Source organism: Alosa pseudoharengus, unplaced genomic scaffold (assembly GCF_046254945.1).
Source record: "Alosa pseudoharengus isolate Yale_2024_CS ecotype anadromous, Long Island Sound unplaced genomic scaffold, YU_APseudo_1.1 YU_APseudo_1.1_scf_20, whole genome shotgun sequence".
Taxonomy (NCBI): Eukaryota; Metazoa; Chordata; class Actinopteri; order Clupeiformes; family Clupeidae; genus Alosa; species Alosa pseudoharengus.
The window spans coordinates 1,480,552-1,498,051 of record NW_027468664.1 but is presented as its reverse complement, the minus strand read 5'-3'; the positions used below and the strand labels follow the sequence as shown (position 1 = coordinate 1,498,051).

The window sequence follows — 17,500 nt, the reverse complement described above, 5'->3', positions numbered from 1 at the left end:
TTAGCCAATAAATAGTAGCTTTACTGCAAACTGCTTTTCACTCTTGTTAGAGAACGTTTACAATGTCAAAATGCACCAACAGCAACAGTTACATAAAGATGATACTTTTCGGGTCCTCTCCATTAAGATCCAACTTGAACGTATGCTACTCCATTTAATTGAGAGCGCGTCTGAGCGCACACGAGAGGGAGAGAAAACGATTGGCAGGCTCCAGCTGGATTGTTGTTGTTGATGATAATTGATATCTCCTTTTTAATATAAGAAACTTATATTAGAGGAGATTGCGGATTTATCCGGTTTCCACTACTGACCAGTTACACTGCAAAAACTGCTTATCTAACAAAATCTAACCAAGTGTTATTAATCTTATATCAAGATAAAAAAACTAGTTGGTATTGTTTTAAGTATAAAGACACTTACCTAGCGCTCTCATGAAATCATTTGACTTCAAATAAGTCAAACTTTTTTTAAATTAAGACATCTCATCCTGAAAACAAGCAAATTTGTCTGCCAGTGCGTTAAGCAAATTTGTCCTAAAAACAAGCAAATTTGTCTTGATAAGACTCCTTAAAATAAGTCAAAGTCTTCTTAAATTAAGTCAAAATGATCTTTCGAGAGAGCGCTAGGTAAGTCTTTTCATACTAAAAACAATACCAAATAGATTTTTTGATCTTAATATAAGATTATCAACACTTGGTTAGATTTCATTTTTTGCAGTGTATAAACTGTGAGAGCCGGGGCACTTTGACATACTGTAGGCTGCACTCACTGTGATTTGAAAAATGGACAAAAATATGAAGAGTTGTCTTTGCCTTTGTGTAATGGAACTGGTGAGTCTTGAAGTCTTCAATAATTTGTTTACATGAAGCACATATTATGCCGATTGAAACGCATTCCACTCAGCTAGCTAGGTGACTGGCTCAGGCTCATCATTCACTTTTAATTGCAAACAGAAAATGTCTAGCTAGCATCATGTCATTACATGCTTCTATTTCCAAAGGAATGAAAGCTGTTTATACCAACTTAATATCATGCGTATCATTGTTAATATTGTGCAATACATGTGGTACACACAATATTATAGCTGGACTAGCTATAGGCTATATTTCAATATTAGAGCTTGTGGACTAGCTATAGGCTATATTTCAATATTAGAGCTGGACTAGCTATAGGCTATATTTCAATATTAGAGCTTGTGGACTAGCTATAGGCTATATTTCAATATTAGAGCTGGACTAGCTATAGGCTATATTTCAATATTAGAGCTTGTGGACTAGCTATAGGCTATATTTCAATATTAGAGCTGGACTAGCTATAGGCTATATTTCAATGTTAGAGCTTGTGGACTAGCTATAGGCTATATTTCAATATTAGAGCTTGTGGACTAGCTATAGGCTATATTTCAATGGAGCTGGTAAAAAAAAAATCATTATGAGAACGTGGCCACAATGGGCTTAAAGTGACAGTGCACCATTTACAAATGAGTTAAACAGCATCAAATGTGTAGTATTTCTTAAGAAATTAATACTTTAAAACACAATTACTGTGTCAGTATTATCATTTAAATAATATAAAAGTGTTTTACTTTTACCTTTGGTTACTCATTAATTTTGTGATTTATGTTGTATTTAATATGCCATTTAAGAAGCTTTAGTCTAGGAACTTTTTAATTGCGGTTAATCAAGATTAATTAATTTCAAAATATATATTTTTAATCGTTTGACAGCCCTATAATAATATTGGAGGAGAAGGGGAATGGCTACACTTACAAATCCTGGGTGTTGTCACACTGTTTTTGCTTTTAGATAATAACAATAATAACAACCCAAAATGATTGTCTTGATACTGTCATGCATAAGACTTTTTTTCCGGTCTTGGACTCGGTCTTGACTCGGACTCGAACCTTTTTGGACTCGAACCTCTTTGGACTCGGTCTTGACTTGGTCTCGACTAGTCCTGGTCTTGGACTTGTCTTGGACTCGACAAAGGTGGTCTTGACTACAGCCCTGACACACACACACACACACACAGCATTATGGGATACATATGGATTCACACACACACACAGAGACAGCATTATGGGATGCATATGAATTCACACAGACAGCATTATGGGATGCATATGAATTCACACAGACAGCATTATGGGATGCATATGAATTCACACACACACACACACAGCATTATGGGATGCATATGAATTCACACACACACACACAGCATTATGGGATGCATATGAATTCACACACACACACACACACACAGCATTATGGGATGCATATGAATTCACATGCGTTAAGAAGAACGTTATTCCATGATTTGGACTAAATGTCTTGAATATACTTTTTAAAAATTCCAGAAATTCTACAATTCACACACACACACACACACACTTCATAACTCACAGCACACCTCTCAAGCACACACACCTTACCCAAACACTTGTAAACGAGCCTGACACTGGTTCACATTAGCAACAGTAATAAACAGCAACACGTACACACACACACACACACGCGCGCGCACGCCCTCATCTCTCACAGCACACACACATGCCCTCATCACTCACAGCACACAACGTCTCTGACCTCTAACACACTCCAAACAGTCACTGACCCTCATACACACACACTAAAACATGACAGAAACACACACCAAAACATGACAAACACACACACACCAAAACATGACAAACACACACACACACACACCAACACATGACACACACACACACACACACACACACAAATGCACAAATATGACCCTGTAAGGTGAAACCAGTCGTCTTGCGCACAGTGCTATTTTGAGAAAATCCACGATAAACAAACGTACGAGTTAAAATGTCGAATTTCACGTTTTTGCAGTACACAGTCTACACTTTCATATTGTGAACAAATTTCACAGATATTTGTTCACATACGTATATATATCAACATACGTTTTTTTTGAAATATCCTGGTCATTTTACGGACCAGGAGAAGTTTGCCATTGACGTAGCAGTAGCACATTTTAAAAGTGGGCCTATAGCCTACACAATCTGTGTACACAGAACTTCTTCTCCCCTTACTTCCCCCAAAATACATTAATTATATTCTCTAGTGACACCTTATGACCGTCCCAGGTATTAACTAAGGGGCAGAAAAAGACACTCGGTTGATAAAACTGGACATAGTCAGTCATCAGCTTCAAAGTCACCCTACCGTAAGGCTAATAATAGCTGTGTCCTCAGTAGAGCCCGACCGATAAAGGATTTTGAAGGCCGATACCGATACAAATATTTGTTGATTTAAAAATCCGATATTCCGATATATCGGCCGATATATATTTTTTTTTTTTCAGAAACGCGCAACAAAACATTAACAGATTTCCCTAACATTAGTTATTTGTAGTTATTTATGAGTATTGACTCAAATAATATGATAATGCATTTTAAAAACAAACTTGTTTATTTTTAAATAATATTGTCACAGTGGAACAGAGGAACATCAAAATATATTAAAGTTCTGATAAATAAAGCGTCTTCTCGTAGATGTCTTTATGTTTTGATTTAAGGTGTGCCCACAAGTTAGATGTATTTTTAAATTTGAGGCTGCCAGATCCCTGGCTCACAGAGGCTTTGCAGACGTTGCACGTGACTGATGGGCCTTTTGTGAAATGCTCCCATACTTGACTTCGTCCTCCACTTGCCAGCTGTCAAAATATAAAGTAAACAAGCCAGGTGAGATATAGAAAAAACAACATAACATAAAACATAACATAAACATAAAAATAAAATGATTGCTGCTACAGCCACAACTATTACTACCAGCAATATTATTAGGGCCCGAGCACCGAAGGGCGCAAGACCCTATTGTTTTTGTAAGGATTATTATTATTATTATAGAGTATTATTATTGTTATTCTACTTTTTTGCTTTCCTGTTTTTGAGGTGGTTAACATGGTCGAAAACTCTTGAAATTTGGCACACACGTCAGGTGTCATGCATCGCAGTTAGATACAAGAGCTTGACCCCGGGCGTGGCCCACAGACTCGCTAGCGCCCCCTAAGGTGACTGATCCCGTGGTTGGCATATATTTTGAGGTGGTTAACATGGTCGAAAAGTCTTGAAATTTCACACAAAGCAGCTAGGTTAAAAAGCTTGGCCCCGGGCATGGCCCAGGGACTCGCTAGCGCCCCCTTAGGTGACTGAACCCGTGGTGGGCATATAGTTTCAGCTACACACACCAAATTTGGTAAGTCTCTGTATCTCCCCAAGATGAACAACTTTCGCATGTACAATGCATTAGCCACGCCCAACAGGAAGTGAGGTATTTGGGATTTTGTGCAGACTAATATGTGATGAAATATGTGATGAATCATGATGCCAAAAGAGGTGCTTCCCATGGGTGAAAACGCATGAAATTTGGCACACACATCAAGTGATACAGTGAATAGACAGGGATAAAAGCTTGGCACCGGGCGTTGCCCAGGAACTCCATAGCGTCCCCTTATGTCACTGTGACTTGTGGTTGGCATATAGTTTTAGATACACACACCAAATTTGGGGGGTGTATGTAACTCCCAAAAACAAACAACTTTTGTATTAACATGCCATTAGCCACGCCCACAGGAAGTGAGGTAATTGAGATTTTGTGCGTTGTGGACATGATCAATTTTAACGTACTCCTCCTAGACGGTTGATCCGATTCATGTCAGTTGGTATACATGACGCCGAGATGTTCCTGATTCTAAATTGTGAAGCCTTTTTTTGATATGTTGTAATTTGACGAAATGGCGAAATGATTAATTTTAATACCCTTCCACATAAACAGGGGTTCTCAAAGTTTTGATTGATGAGGGCCAATTCAGGAACCCAACATTGAACTGAGGGCCGCCAAAGGGGCGGGGTGGGGGGGAGAAAAAAAAAACCTGGAAAATAAATCCCATTTGTAATCATTTTAATGACCAGGTTGCATCTCTACAGTTTATATTTATTGCATTAAACACATTTTAATTCATAACTGAGGCTAAACCTGGCAAAACTTGTGAAAATCTTAAGAAAAATTGCAATGCACACACAATCTCTACCCTCAACAGACAAATGTGGGATATAACAGTCCTGTGTGCAGTCCATTTCAAGTACAAGCTTATTTAGAACAAACAGTCTCAGTGGCAAGGCGCTTATTATCAGCATAGGCCTTATTCAGGGCCAATTCCAGCTACCAAAGCACCACAGGAAAACCTGACGGCCACTAAACACCACTAAACGGAGATTCATTCTTTTCAAAGCACACAGTACAGTTGTACAGTTTTAACAGTTTTACAGATGTTATCAAATGTTATCGCGGGCCGCCAGAAATGTTTCCGCGGGCTGCCATTGGCCCCCGGGCCGCACTTTGAGAACCTATGCACATAAACATTAAATGTGTCATAATTCACCATGCATGGCTTGAAATGTTTTAAATTTCACAGGTCATTAAAGACCATGTTTATGATAATATTCACATGCCCATAATGCATGTTTGGCATAGCGCCACCAACTGGCAACAGAAAGAATGACAATTATACTGATGTCACATGATCAATTTGAACATACTCCTCCTAGACGGTTTGTCAGATTCATTTGAAATTTGGCAAACATTATGCCAAGATGCCGCTGATGTTAAATTGTGAAGGGATTTTTGATATATTTTTGATATATATATGATTTTAATATCTCACCACATAAACAGGAAATGTGTCATATCACAGTGCATTGAATGAATGGTCTGAAACTTCTCAGGTTAATAGATATCATGATTATGATGATATCCAGACACCCAATGGGCCTTCCTGACATAGCGCCACCACCTGGCCAAGCAGGAAATGTGCCAGAAATGGACAATGCCTTAAGTGATTGATCTGAAACTTTATAAAATATCAGATATCATTATTGTGATGATATTCACATTCGTAATTCACAGGCCTAGCATAGCGCCACCATCTGGCCAAGCAGGAAATGTGCCAGAAATGGACAATGCCTTAAGTGATTGATCTGAAACTTTATAAAATATCAGATATCATTATTGTGATGATATTCACATTCGTAATTCACAGGCCTAGCATAGCGCCACCATCTGGCCAAGCAGGAAATGTGCCAGAAATGCTCTATGCTTTGAATAAATGGTCTGAAACTACTCATGTTAATAGATATTATAATTATGATGATATCCAGACACCCAATGGGCCTGCCTGGCATAGCGCCACCACCTGGTCAAGCAGGAAATGTGCCAGAAAATGGACAATGCCTTAAGTGATTGATCTGAAAGTTTACAAAAAATGTGGATGTCATTATTGTGATGATATTCACATGTGTCATTTCCATGCCTAACATAGCGCCACCATCTGGCCAACCAAAAAGTGTATCAGAAATGTTCTTTGCTTCAAATGAATGGTCTAAAATTTCTCAGGTTAAATATGTACATTTTACAATGCACCACGTCGGTGCTTTGTTGGATTCCGACATGTCACGGGTTGCAGCCCGCAGGTGCTCGGGCCCGCCATTGCCGCTTGCGGCTATATTTATTATTATTATTATTATTGTTGACAGTAATAATTACAAAAAATAATGATGACATTATTACTATCATCATAATTTGTATCATTAAACAAGATAAAGGTCAGTCCTAAATGTTTGAGTGTGCGTGTGTAATAATTAGTCCCTATTGCCTTATAAACTACCTTATAATTACAATGTCAGCTTGCTTATCCCTTTACCTGCACTTTTAAAATTATTTCCATCAAGCTACATCAAACCATTTTCAATCATCAGTTGCTGCCTGCCTTCTAAAACCTACTATTTAGTGATCTAAATCCATTATGTATCGTTAATGCTGCGGCTGAACGACAGTCTGAAACGCACACTTGGCGTCATTGGATTTCACACACGTGTAAAAGAAAAGCTAACTTTTATGCACAAGCTACGTTTGGCACAAGCTACGTTTGATACTTTTCCTCTATGTCTAAACGTTCACTCCTCGCACGTCTAACTTACATTTTACAATGCAGGGACTGTAACTACAGATATACTAGTTATAAATACAGTAATCATTACTTTATTTAGGCAGAATAAGTTCGTTGTGGTTTCCAAGCTCATTAATGTTAACGTTAGCGGTCAGCGGTTCCATTGATAGTCATGGCATTAGCTAGCTTAGCACGATTTTTGTCACGCTTATTTGAGTTAAGAGAGCTGATGGGGATGTTCTTTTAATTGTTATTCAAGCAATGTATGTCTCGTGACCAACTCACCATGAACACACTTCACCGATGATCTCACTCGCGGATAACTGGTTCTCACTGTCCGACTCTGGCTGGATCAGCAGGTTGCAGGATGTGTGGCACGTTATACACAAGTGTTGCCAGCAGGGACGGTGTAAAGTGCCCTCTGGTGGACAAACTATACAACGCCAACACTCATGACATGGTTGAAGGGTGTTTCGTCCGTTTTTATTTTATTTTTAAAATATTAATTTATCGGCCATTATAAATGCCCATACCGATAGTTTGGAAAATGCCTAATATCGGCCGATAATATCGGCCCGCCGATAAATCGGTCGGGCTCTAGTCCTCACACTATCGCACGTGACAATTTACTTAAAAAGGTGATTTTCTCCTCTTCTGGCATATTGTGACAGGAGAACCATGCCAACTTTGGATGTGGTTATCTTAGCGATACTTTTTGCAATACCCTCGATATACATATCGTTGGAAAGCTTAGTCAATGGCCGTTCATGTGAGCACATTAACTTAATTTTGGAAATTTTACCAAAACGACTGGTTTCGCCTTGCAGGGTCACAAATGATTATCAGAATTACACTGAAACACTGAAATTCCTTCACTGAGGCTAATAACACACACACACACAAACGTCTCTCATACTGTACACCCACACCACAACTGAGGTGTCACTCATACACACACACACTCACACACACAATCGTCTCTCATACACACACACACCACAACTGAGGTGTCACTCATACACACACACACTGAGGCGTCTCTCATACACACCTCTGATAAACGCTATTTCCAGAGGACACACAAACACAGTTAATATTTCAAGAGGTTATTATAATAGCCTGGGTGAAAAAGCCTGACACTCACATACACACACACACATATACTCAGACGCGCACGCACACACGCACGCGCACACACACAGACAGACAGACAGATGCATGCACACTAGGGCTGGGATAAACGATTATTTTTTAAACGATTAATCTAGCGATTATTTTTTCGATGCATCGATTAATCTAACGATTCATTTTTTCAGTCCGATTCGATTTCGATTCGATTATCGATTATCTCCCCATTAATTCACTAATAGCAACTTATACATGTTTATTTACATATCTGAATGAAAAAACATGAATTATTTAACATTGCAATATATGTTTATTGCTCTTAAGATTCCAAAATAAAAGACTGAAGTGCAAGTAACTACAAGTGCAAAGTAGGCTACTGTATTCTTAGTCAGAGGTAGCATTCAATAAAGTTTCAGGTAGTCATTTTAAGACGTTCGTGTGGGAATCATGTGTGGATGCAATTCATAACGTAGTTCAAATAACAGTTTGTACTTCTCCTTTGGACAAGCACTTTTGAGTCTTGGAAAACACTTTTCCATTTCCATCAGGATTTTGCAAACAGAGTCAATAAAATGAGCCCTGCATGAGTAATACAAGCAGCTGCAAGTAAGCATGCTAAACTTGACATCCAAACAGTATTCTAACGTGAGCTTTGAGATAAGGTTACTGCTTGATTGCATACTGTAACTTAACTTCGTTTAGTCTCCTCAATGTACTATGTTGTGATAAGACCTTAGCAGAGTTTACTTTAACTTTAATGCAGCGGTTTTGAACAAATTTGCGCAGCATGGTCACGATGCTAAGCGGATTTAATAGCAATGTAGCCCACTGTGTTCTATGCAGTGCTTCTATGTGGCAACAACAATCCTTCAACAATCGTGAATATTTTGTTAAATGCACATGCAGAGGAGGAGCAGCGGGCTCGTTACGAGAGAGAGCGGGCGGGGCGAGGAAAGGCTGTGTGGCAAGTGCAGCTCAATGAAATTATTTTATCTTATCTTTAATTTAAATAGCAGGCCTACAACATAGAACATCAATGTGTGGTGGCCGGTTTTGATTTCGTGGTGCCCAGCCAGAGATTAGTCAACGTATGAAAAACACTGAAGGTGTAAAATTAAAAATATTTAGCAGCACACGTTATGCTTGACGAATCGACGCTCATATTTTGCGTCGACGTATTTTTTGCGTCGACGTCATCGATTACGTCGACGCGTTGTCCCAGCCCTAATGCACACACACAGACAGACAGACAGACAGACAGTCGCTATGCATGGTCAAAGGTCGGGGTTATTTATGGAAGTAAACACAAGTCACTCATCTATCATCAACTGGAGTCTAACCTGCCCTGACTCAAACACACACACAGTCTCTACACAGAAACAAACACACACACACACACACTCTACACAGAAACAAACATACATACACACACACACACACACTCGCTACACAGAAATAAACATACACACACACACTCGCTACACAGAAATAAACATACAAGCACTCTGTCTGTCACACACACACACACACACACACACACAGCATCACTGACACACTTAGATACAAGCATACACACACAGACACACTTAGATACAAGCATACACACGTGGGTGGTTGACATGACATGGCCTTTTTTTGGTCCAATGTGTCAAAGATAGGTAAATTATAAAAAAAAATATATCAAAAACTATGGTGATATTGTTCAGAAAATGCTGTTTTATATGAACATGCAGAGCATTCATGGGATTAATCTTCCATTTTTTCACAATTTCCAGCCAAACCAGAAAAAGCTCATATGGCGTGACTGTCCCAGTCACATTTCACAAATTTTGATTTTGAATAAAAACAAGAAAATTAATTCATTTTCTGTTTATTCAATCATATATTGATAACCCAGATGCCTACTTGTGAGTCTGCTTGACTAAAAGTTCAGGCATAATATTGTGAAGCCACCCTTAACTAAAACACTTTGTCCCAGAAATGGATATCATATGGTGTGACGCCATATTACTTTTTTTAAAACGGGCAATTGTTTGGAGACCTTTGGGAAGTATGGGGTCCTCCTTCTTTCAGGAGGAAGAACAACACCTCAGAAGGACACTGAAAGTTACAAGGTGAGTTTTCTCTCTTCATGTTTTCAAAAAAAAAAACAAGTATATCCAGCACTCCTGCTTCAGTTCCCTTTTGCACTGTCTTCTGGTGTGACGCATTTTACGCAAAAATGCCCAAATAAAATTACTTTTCAGTCAATATTACCTTTAAAACTATATTGTCATATTGCAGTTAGCATGTTTTTAGGATGTTAGCATAAAAGCACATTGCTTAATGTCATGCTAAGTACATGAAACCTCATATGGTGTGACCCCATATCATATAGTGTGACTGGGTTTTCTCGTCACACCATATGATTTATTTGTCACACTGTATGATAGAAACTGCATTTTCCTGCATAAATAATGTTTTTTCATACATGTGTAACTCATAATTAAGTGTAAAATATATTTTTACATATTTAACATGATTTAACATGTATTATTTAAGATGTGCAACTATTGCATGTATTGCGAATCACACACACATAAAACACAGAAATTACCCCCACACACACTCACTCACTCTACACAGGGTATATACAGAAATTCTTAAGTTGAATTTAATACCTTTTAATACCTTTTTTAATACCTTCACAATATTGTTTAATACCAACACGACTTCGAGCTGCAACTAGCGGCAACCTTTCGAAATTCAGTGTTGGGGGTGAAAAATTATAAAGTAACAGATTACTGTCATTTTTGTTACTTAACTTTCTGAGTAAGAAAGTGTAGCAATGCTTACAATTCAAATCAAGTATCTATTATTACAGTTACTGAATACTTTGTTCCTTTTTTGCTTCAATAAAAACACTGGCCTATACACAATTATTTGTTATTTAATCCTAACCCAAGATAAAAAGTTATTTCATTGTTATGTGTAGGAAGAGCACACACCACTTCTCCAGCACTACACTCTTTCTTTCACTATCATTCTATCTCAATCAAGACAAAATGACAAATGAAAATAAGAAAAGGTTTACTGGACTTTCTTCTAAAAAGGCCCACGACCATACGCAGTACACACACACGCACACACACACACCCACCCTTGCTGTCTCATATAATTTGCCAGTCAAGGTATCACATTCAAAAATAGGCTGTCACATTTTACAAAAATACTAATTATTAATTGGGTGCTGCTGGAGAATGTGGGCCCCATGTGATAAAATACTTTTGGGCCTGCATGCTCCCTGTGACGAAGATTTAGAAAAATAACCCCTTTAATGGTGACATCTGGGGAATTTTGTGGAAACTAATTGACAAATTGACTTAAAATATATTATATTTAAGCAATATAGCACGAGTGAGAGTGGGGTTGGTCATGGATATTCCCACGGGTGTTGTTCGGCCGTAGCCACGAGGCCGGAGGGAATATCCCGTGGGAATATCCATGACCAACCCCACTCTCACTCGTGCTATATTGCTTAAATATAATATATTTTATTATATTACCTTACCTTACGCATCAAAAATAGTTCCCTTTTCAATAGACAGCGTCTTGGTTGCTAGGTAACCAACATTCCAGATCCCTCGTTACGGGTCTTTGTGGTTTACGTGTCTTCTTGAAAGACATGTTGAAAATCTAGCTTTGCTGCATGCATGTTACAAGGACACTGGGCCATGTCATGTAAGGGACATGGTACTGCAAAAAAACGGAAACATAGCCTACATTGCATAACCACTGAACTTTATTAATTTATGGTGAATAAATGTTACACTACTGTGCACAGCCCCATATGTTTTTCTGACACGATGCTAGCACGTTAGCAGCGGTTAGCTAACTATGCTAACGTTAGTTATCTACAAGTCTCCTCCAAGTGACAATCATATAGGCCCTACACAATGCTGGCAATGCTGAGAACAATTAGCATCCTCGTTTATCTTCCTTACATTGAGTTGACTGTGTGGCTTAATACACAGATGTGGTGAAGCACTGTTTCGTTATGGTTTGCTAAGGAGTAACCCATTACTTAAAATAGTGGAGAGCTGGGATAAGAACATTGTGTCAAATCTTCGCATTGTATGGCGGAGTGATTTATTATTAGCTGTGCAAAGTCTGAGTTGAAATGTCCAGGGATATTCCAACTCATGGAACGTCTCTCGGCCAATCAGAAACAAATAAATAGTTCCATAGAACCCAATTGTTGTATAATATAATATATTGATAGCATATTACTATACAGCCTATACAAACCTACACAGGTTCTTATATTCAACTAATTGCAAGTCTATTGGGACTTTGATCTCATCACATACTACATCAAGGGAGTAACCCTATAGCTCCTGAGAAAGCGTTGAATAATGTAAAGGTAACACCTGTTAAACTAACCTTAACATGACATTTACTGAGGGTAGAAAATGTTAAATCTTATAGCCTAAACCTTATCTTATAGCCTAAACAAAGCAACACTGTCAGGCCTATATTTAAACTCTATTCTGTAGTCAAGGTAGGGGTAGCTCATTGCAAATAACCCCTTATAACATGTGCATATGTTTACATGTTATATTCTTGTTTTTTCCCCTTTCATTTAATTATATATTTGTTTGAATGAAAAGGCTTTCTGCCTTTATGGGGACTTTTAATTTGAAAATGGGTTATTGTGATACTGTATGTAGGCCTAGTTTAGGCTATGTCTGCTGCTCTTACAGCCTGTGTCATTGAAAACGCGATGGCTCAAATGATTACTTTTTTGGATGACAATGACAGCTGGTAGCGTAGACTTACTGATAGCTTCAATGACGCATATTTATGTGGAGACAGTAGCCCTACGTGGCCGATGAGCCAGGCAGTCGACTCTTCCACCTCTGATTGCGTCCGCCCATTCTTGTTTGCTGGCTAGTAGACTCCAGAGCGGTAGAAAAACGGCTCTGGTAGACTCCATATGTGACCTGACGGCATTCACTTCCATCCAGGGGCATTTATTGTCTTTTTACAGACATGGCAATAAGCCTCTTGGCTGTTGCCAACTAGCCTAAGCCAGTCTTTGAATCTCGAGTCCTCTAACCAAATGTCCGAAAAAATAAAATTTCCATGACATCGTCAATGGTAGCGAACTTTTGGCAACAAGTTTAGGCAGTAAGCCAGTCGTATATCCAGTTTGAGCATAGAGTTTGAGAGGTCGCTAAAAGTTTTTACCGCGAACGCACACTGACATATCGCTCCTACTCGCACATATAATTAATATAATATAAATAAATTCACGCAAATTTTAGGAGATAGGCCTGCACTTAACACAAATGGAAAACATCATAGTTAGTGGTTCGAAAATGTAATACCTCATCAGATGACGTTTATTACTTTTTAATACTTTTAAATGGCCTTAAATTTGGCTAATTTCATTTACTACCTTTTAATACTTTTTACAACCCCGCGGACACCCTGCTACAGCCTTGGATACAAAAGATACATATTAGACATTCTAAATATCAATAGTAGTCTGAGAAAATAAATTCTGGTGTTAAAGAAAACAGTAATATTAATGTTGTCTTTAGCACTATAAGTAATTGCAACAATTTAATCTGATTATAATGCAGGAAAACTTTTTAAATTATCTGAATAAATTGTTGAATTTGTCTTTTAACAGATATAAAGAGAAAACTCAAAGGGGAACTACAAACATTCAGATTGAAGCCCACCATTGAGAAGAGAAAAACTCAGGGAACCCAAGAGCTATACAATATTTGGTGGCATTCTGTTTTGCATAGTTGTGATTTCTAAAAGTGAACCTTTACATAATATACCTGTCTTAAACTGTCTTTTGTTGCTTGTGAAATACATATAATACACATTTTTGTATTAACAGATTGTTTTGTGGTGTTATTTATCATATGGCGTGACACCATATAATTTGGTGTGACATCAAGAAATTATGAAAATAAAAAGGCTTTTGGGGTCTATATCATACAAATCTCAATGGAACAGATAGAAAATAGGGTCAGCAAAAGTCACAAGCATTTTCTTTCTTTTATATCAAGGTATGTCAAAATGAATGAGACGTTTATTGAAAGATTGAGGACATATGCCTTACTCTGTGTATTGATGAAGAAATATACTGTAAAGTGTAATACATTTGCACAAGGAAATGCTAGATCTTGATGAAGTAATGATAGAAGATTATAATACATTGCTCACATTAAAAACAAAATACCCCATTATAATTTTACAAACAATAACTTTCATGTCACACCATATGACAATTTTAGTCACTACCACAACTAATTAGTGAATAAATATGAATTTCAACATAAAATCTAAAAGACAATACATATTTTTGGGAATGGAAGGGTCAGTACAACAGGACTAAGTGATTTCCATGCCTAATATCTGAATCTTTTTTTCAAAAACTTTTTTTTGGCCTAAAACGTCAACCACCCACATACACAAGCATACACACACAGACACACTTAGATACAAGCATACACACACAAAGATACAAGAATATACACACATGCAGAATGCAGACACAAGCATATCCACCGCCACACACACACAAGCATATCCTTCGCCACACACACACACACGCATATCCACCACCACACACACACAAGCATATCCACCGCCACACACACACACACACACCGCCACACACCGCCACACCCACCTGGTGGAAGGGGTCGTCCCTGTACTCCTTCTTGGTGCTGCTGGCGTTGTTGAGGGCGCCCCCCTCTGGCTCGGTCTCGCTGCTGCAGGAGGAGCGGCACTCAGCGCAGTGCAGGAAGTCCTCCCACAGCACATCCTCCGTCTCAGACTCGTGCCGCGTGCTCTCCGAGTCCGCCGTGCGCAGGCTGGAACACCGCGAGCTGCAGCTCGTCCCCGACTGCTTCTGCTCCTACACACACACACACACACACACACACAATATAATAATAATAATAATAATATTTATTTATATAGCACTTTTCAAACACAAGAGCACAACGTGCTTTACAGACAAACAAACAAACAAAACAAAAACAAAAAGAATAAAAATAATAATAATAATAATAATAATAATATTAATAATAGTAATAAATAAAAGGACAAACTACCAAACAGAAACTTAACTCAACATACGAAACAAAAGGAAAAGTATACAGTACAGTACCCAAGACAAAATAAACAAACAGCAATGATAATAATAAATAATGATAATAAATTAGCAGAGACATGAGTGGAATCATTCACTATTTAAGGAGGCAACTGTATATAAGTGGGTCTTTAGACTTGATGTTATAAGGGAGGCTGTAGGGGTGGGCGATATGGACAAAAAATAATATCTCGATATTTGTTGTGATTTTGACGATAACGATAATTAGTCGATATCCTTTAAAAATTTGTTTTTGTTAAAGTCTGAGTTACTTTACAGCTCATTATTTATGAATAGCATCATTACAATAATAACCAATAACTTAACCTGTGACTTTTTAACCAAATCAACCAATGCATTGTCACTCTATGACACATTTCCAATTCTGCCCCCACTTGTGTGTGTGGCAATGACATGGTCTAGCCAGCTACATTAGAGAAGATGAATAGGCCTAACAGTTTCCCAAGAGAAAGTCTGAAGCTGAAGTTCCTTTCAAACCTTTACATAGGATTCACTGTAAAACTAAGAGCAGACCAACAGAGTAGCCTACATCTCAGTTATTTCCTTCTATGTTTTGTTTTAGAGCAATCACGTAGACTAGCATTCCAAGTTACAGAATAGAAACTAATGCGTTAGCTTATGGCTAATGTATATGAGAAATCCCATAGAGATGCTAACGGTTAGCATAATCGGTAAACGTAGATATTTAGAGCGAACTTCAGTCCATTTACAAAAGAGTTACATGAGAAAAGTTATTTGTTTACAACTGACTATTAAAATACTCAAAGGCTAATGTTTTCTCTCCATATAATACCGTGTAGGAAAAAACATGACTGTCTCATCAATGCTACTTGAACAGAAGTAGCCGCATAAAATCCCAAGTAGGCTACTCTCGCTGCACAAAATAAACATTTGGCTGCGTGGGACAACGTTGTGACCCACTAGTGATCACGTGACACTTGCTCTGCTGCACTTCTCCCGCATAGCCTACCTCCTGGGAATGTATGAGTCTTCCGTGCGTGATTTTAAATACTCAATAATGTCAATTTGCACATCGTTAAAACAACAATCACGATATTATCGCAGACGATATATATCGCCACCCCTAGGAGGCTGTACCAAAGTGTGTCTCACCCCTAGTTGAGAGTTTACTTTCTGGAACAACTAAAAGTCATGGGAGGATCTGAGGGGCCGAGCTGGACAGTAGGGGTTAATAAATCTGTTAAATAGTCAGGTGCCAAACCATGTAATGCTTTATAGGTTATAAGGAGGATTTTAAAATCAATCCTAAAACTCACTGGCAACCAGTGAAGATTGGCCAGAACTGGGGTGATGTGTTCCCTAAATTTAGACTTTGTGAAAACTCTGGCTGCTGAGTTCTGCAGTCTGTAAACGAGAGATGGATTGACGATTTAGACAGGTGAATAAGGCGTTGCAGTAATCAAGTCTAGATGAAACAAATGCATGTATAATTCTCTCTGTATCCTTTAAAGAAAGCATTGATCTGATTTAGGAAATGTTTCTTAGTTGAGGAACTGGACTGGACAAGGAGTTTTACATGTTGGTCAAATTTTAACTCTGTATCGAATAAAACCCCTACGTTTCTAGAAGTAGTCTTGTAATTTGAGGCTAAATTTCCAACAAAAGTCTGAGCATGACTATCGACTTTTTCAGGGCCGATGAAAAGGACTTCTGTGATGTCAGAGTTAAGCTGTAGGAACATCTGTGATGTCAGAGTCTTTCACCTCAGCTATGCAATCCTGCAGCACAGCTAGCAGCATGGGCAGGGTGTGTGTGTGTGTGTGTGTGTGTGTGTGTGTGTGTGTGTGTGTGTGTGTGTAGGGAGGGAAGATGGAGCCGATGTCAGTAATAATATTAATGAGTTAGAAACCATATAACAAATTTCAATAGAGTGTGTGTGTGTGTGTGTACCATGGGAGGGAAGATGGAGCTGACGTTAGTGATAATATTAATCTGCTAAATCATGTCACACACAAACACACACACGCACGCACACACACACACAGATGGAGCTGACGTTAGTGATAACATTAATCTGCTAAATCATATCACACACACACACACACACACACACACACACACACACACACACACACACACACACACAGATGGAGCCGACATTAGTGATAATATTAATCCGCTAAATCATGTTATTTCAATAGATACGTGTGTGTGTGTGTACCTCAGGGTTGTAGTGTTTCTTATAGGAGT

The 17,500-nt window shown here is 38.3% G+C and overlaps 1 protein-coding gene across 2 annotated transcripts in view; it reads right to left on the bottom strand.

The window, feature by feature from the left end:
* The window catches only part of LOC143135867 (protein PHTF2), a 97,660-nt gene that overhangs the window by 17,369 nt on the left and 62,791 nt on the right, over positions 1-17,500 (bottom strand). For both annotated transcript variants that reach the window (XM_076296193.1, XM_076296194.1), the window contains one exon: positions 14,804-15,031. In XM_076296193.1, coding sequence (XP_076152308.1) covers positions 14,804-15,031 — 228 coding nt within the window. The remainder of the gene's footprint in view (positions 1-14,803; positions 15,032-17,500) is intronic.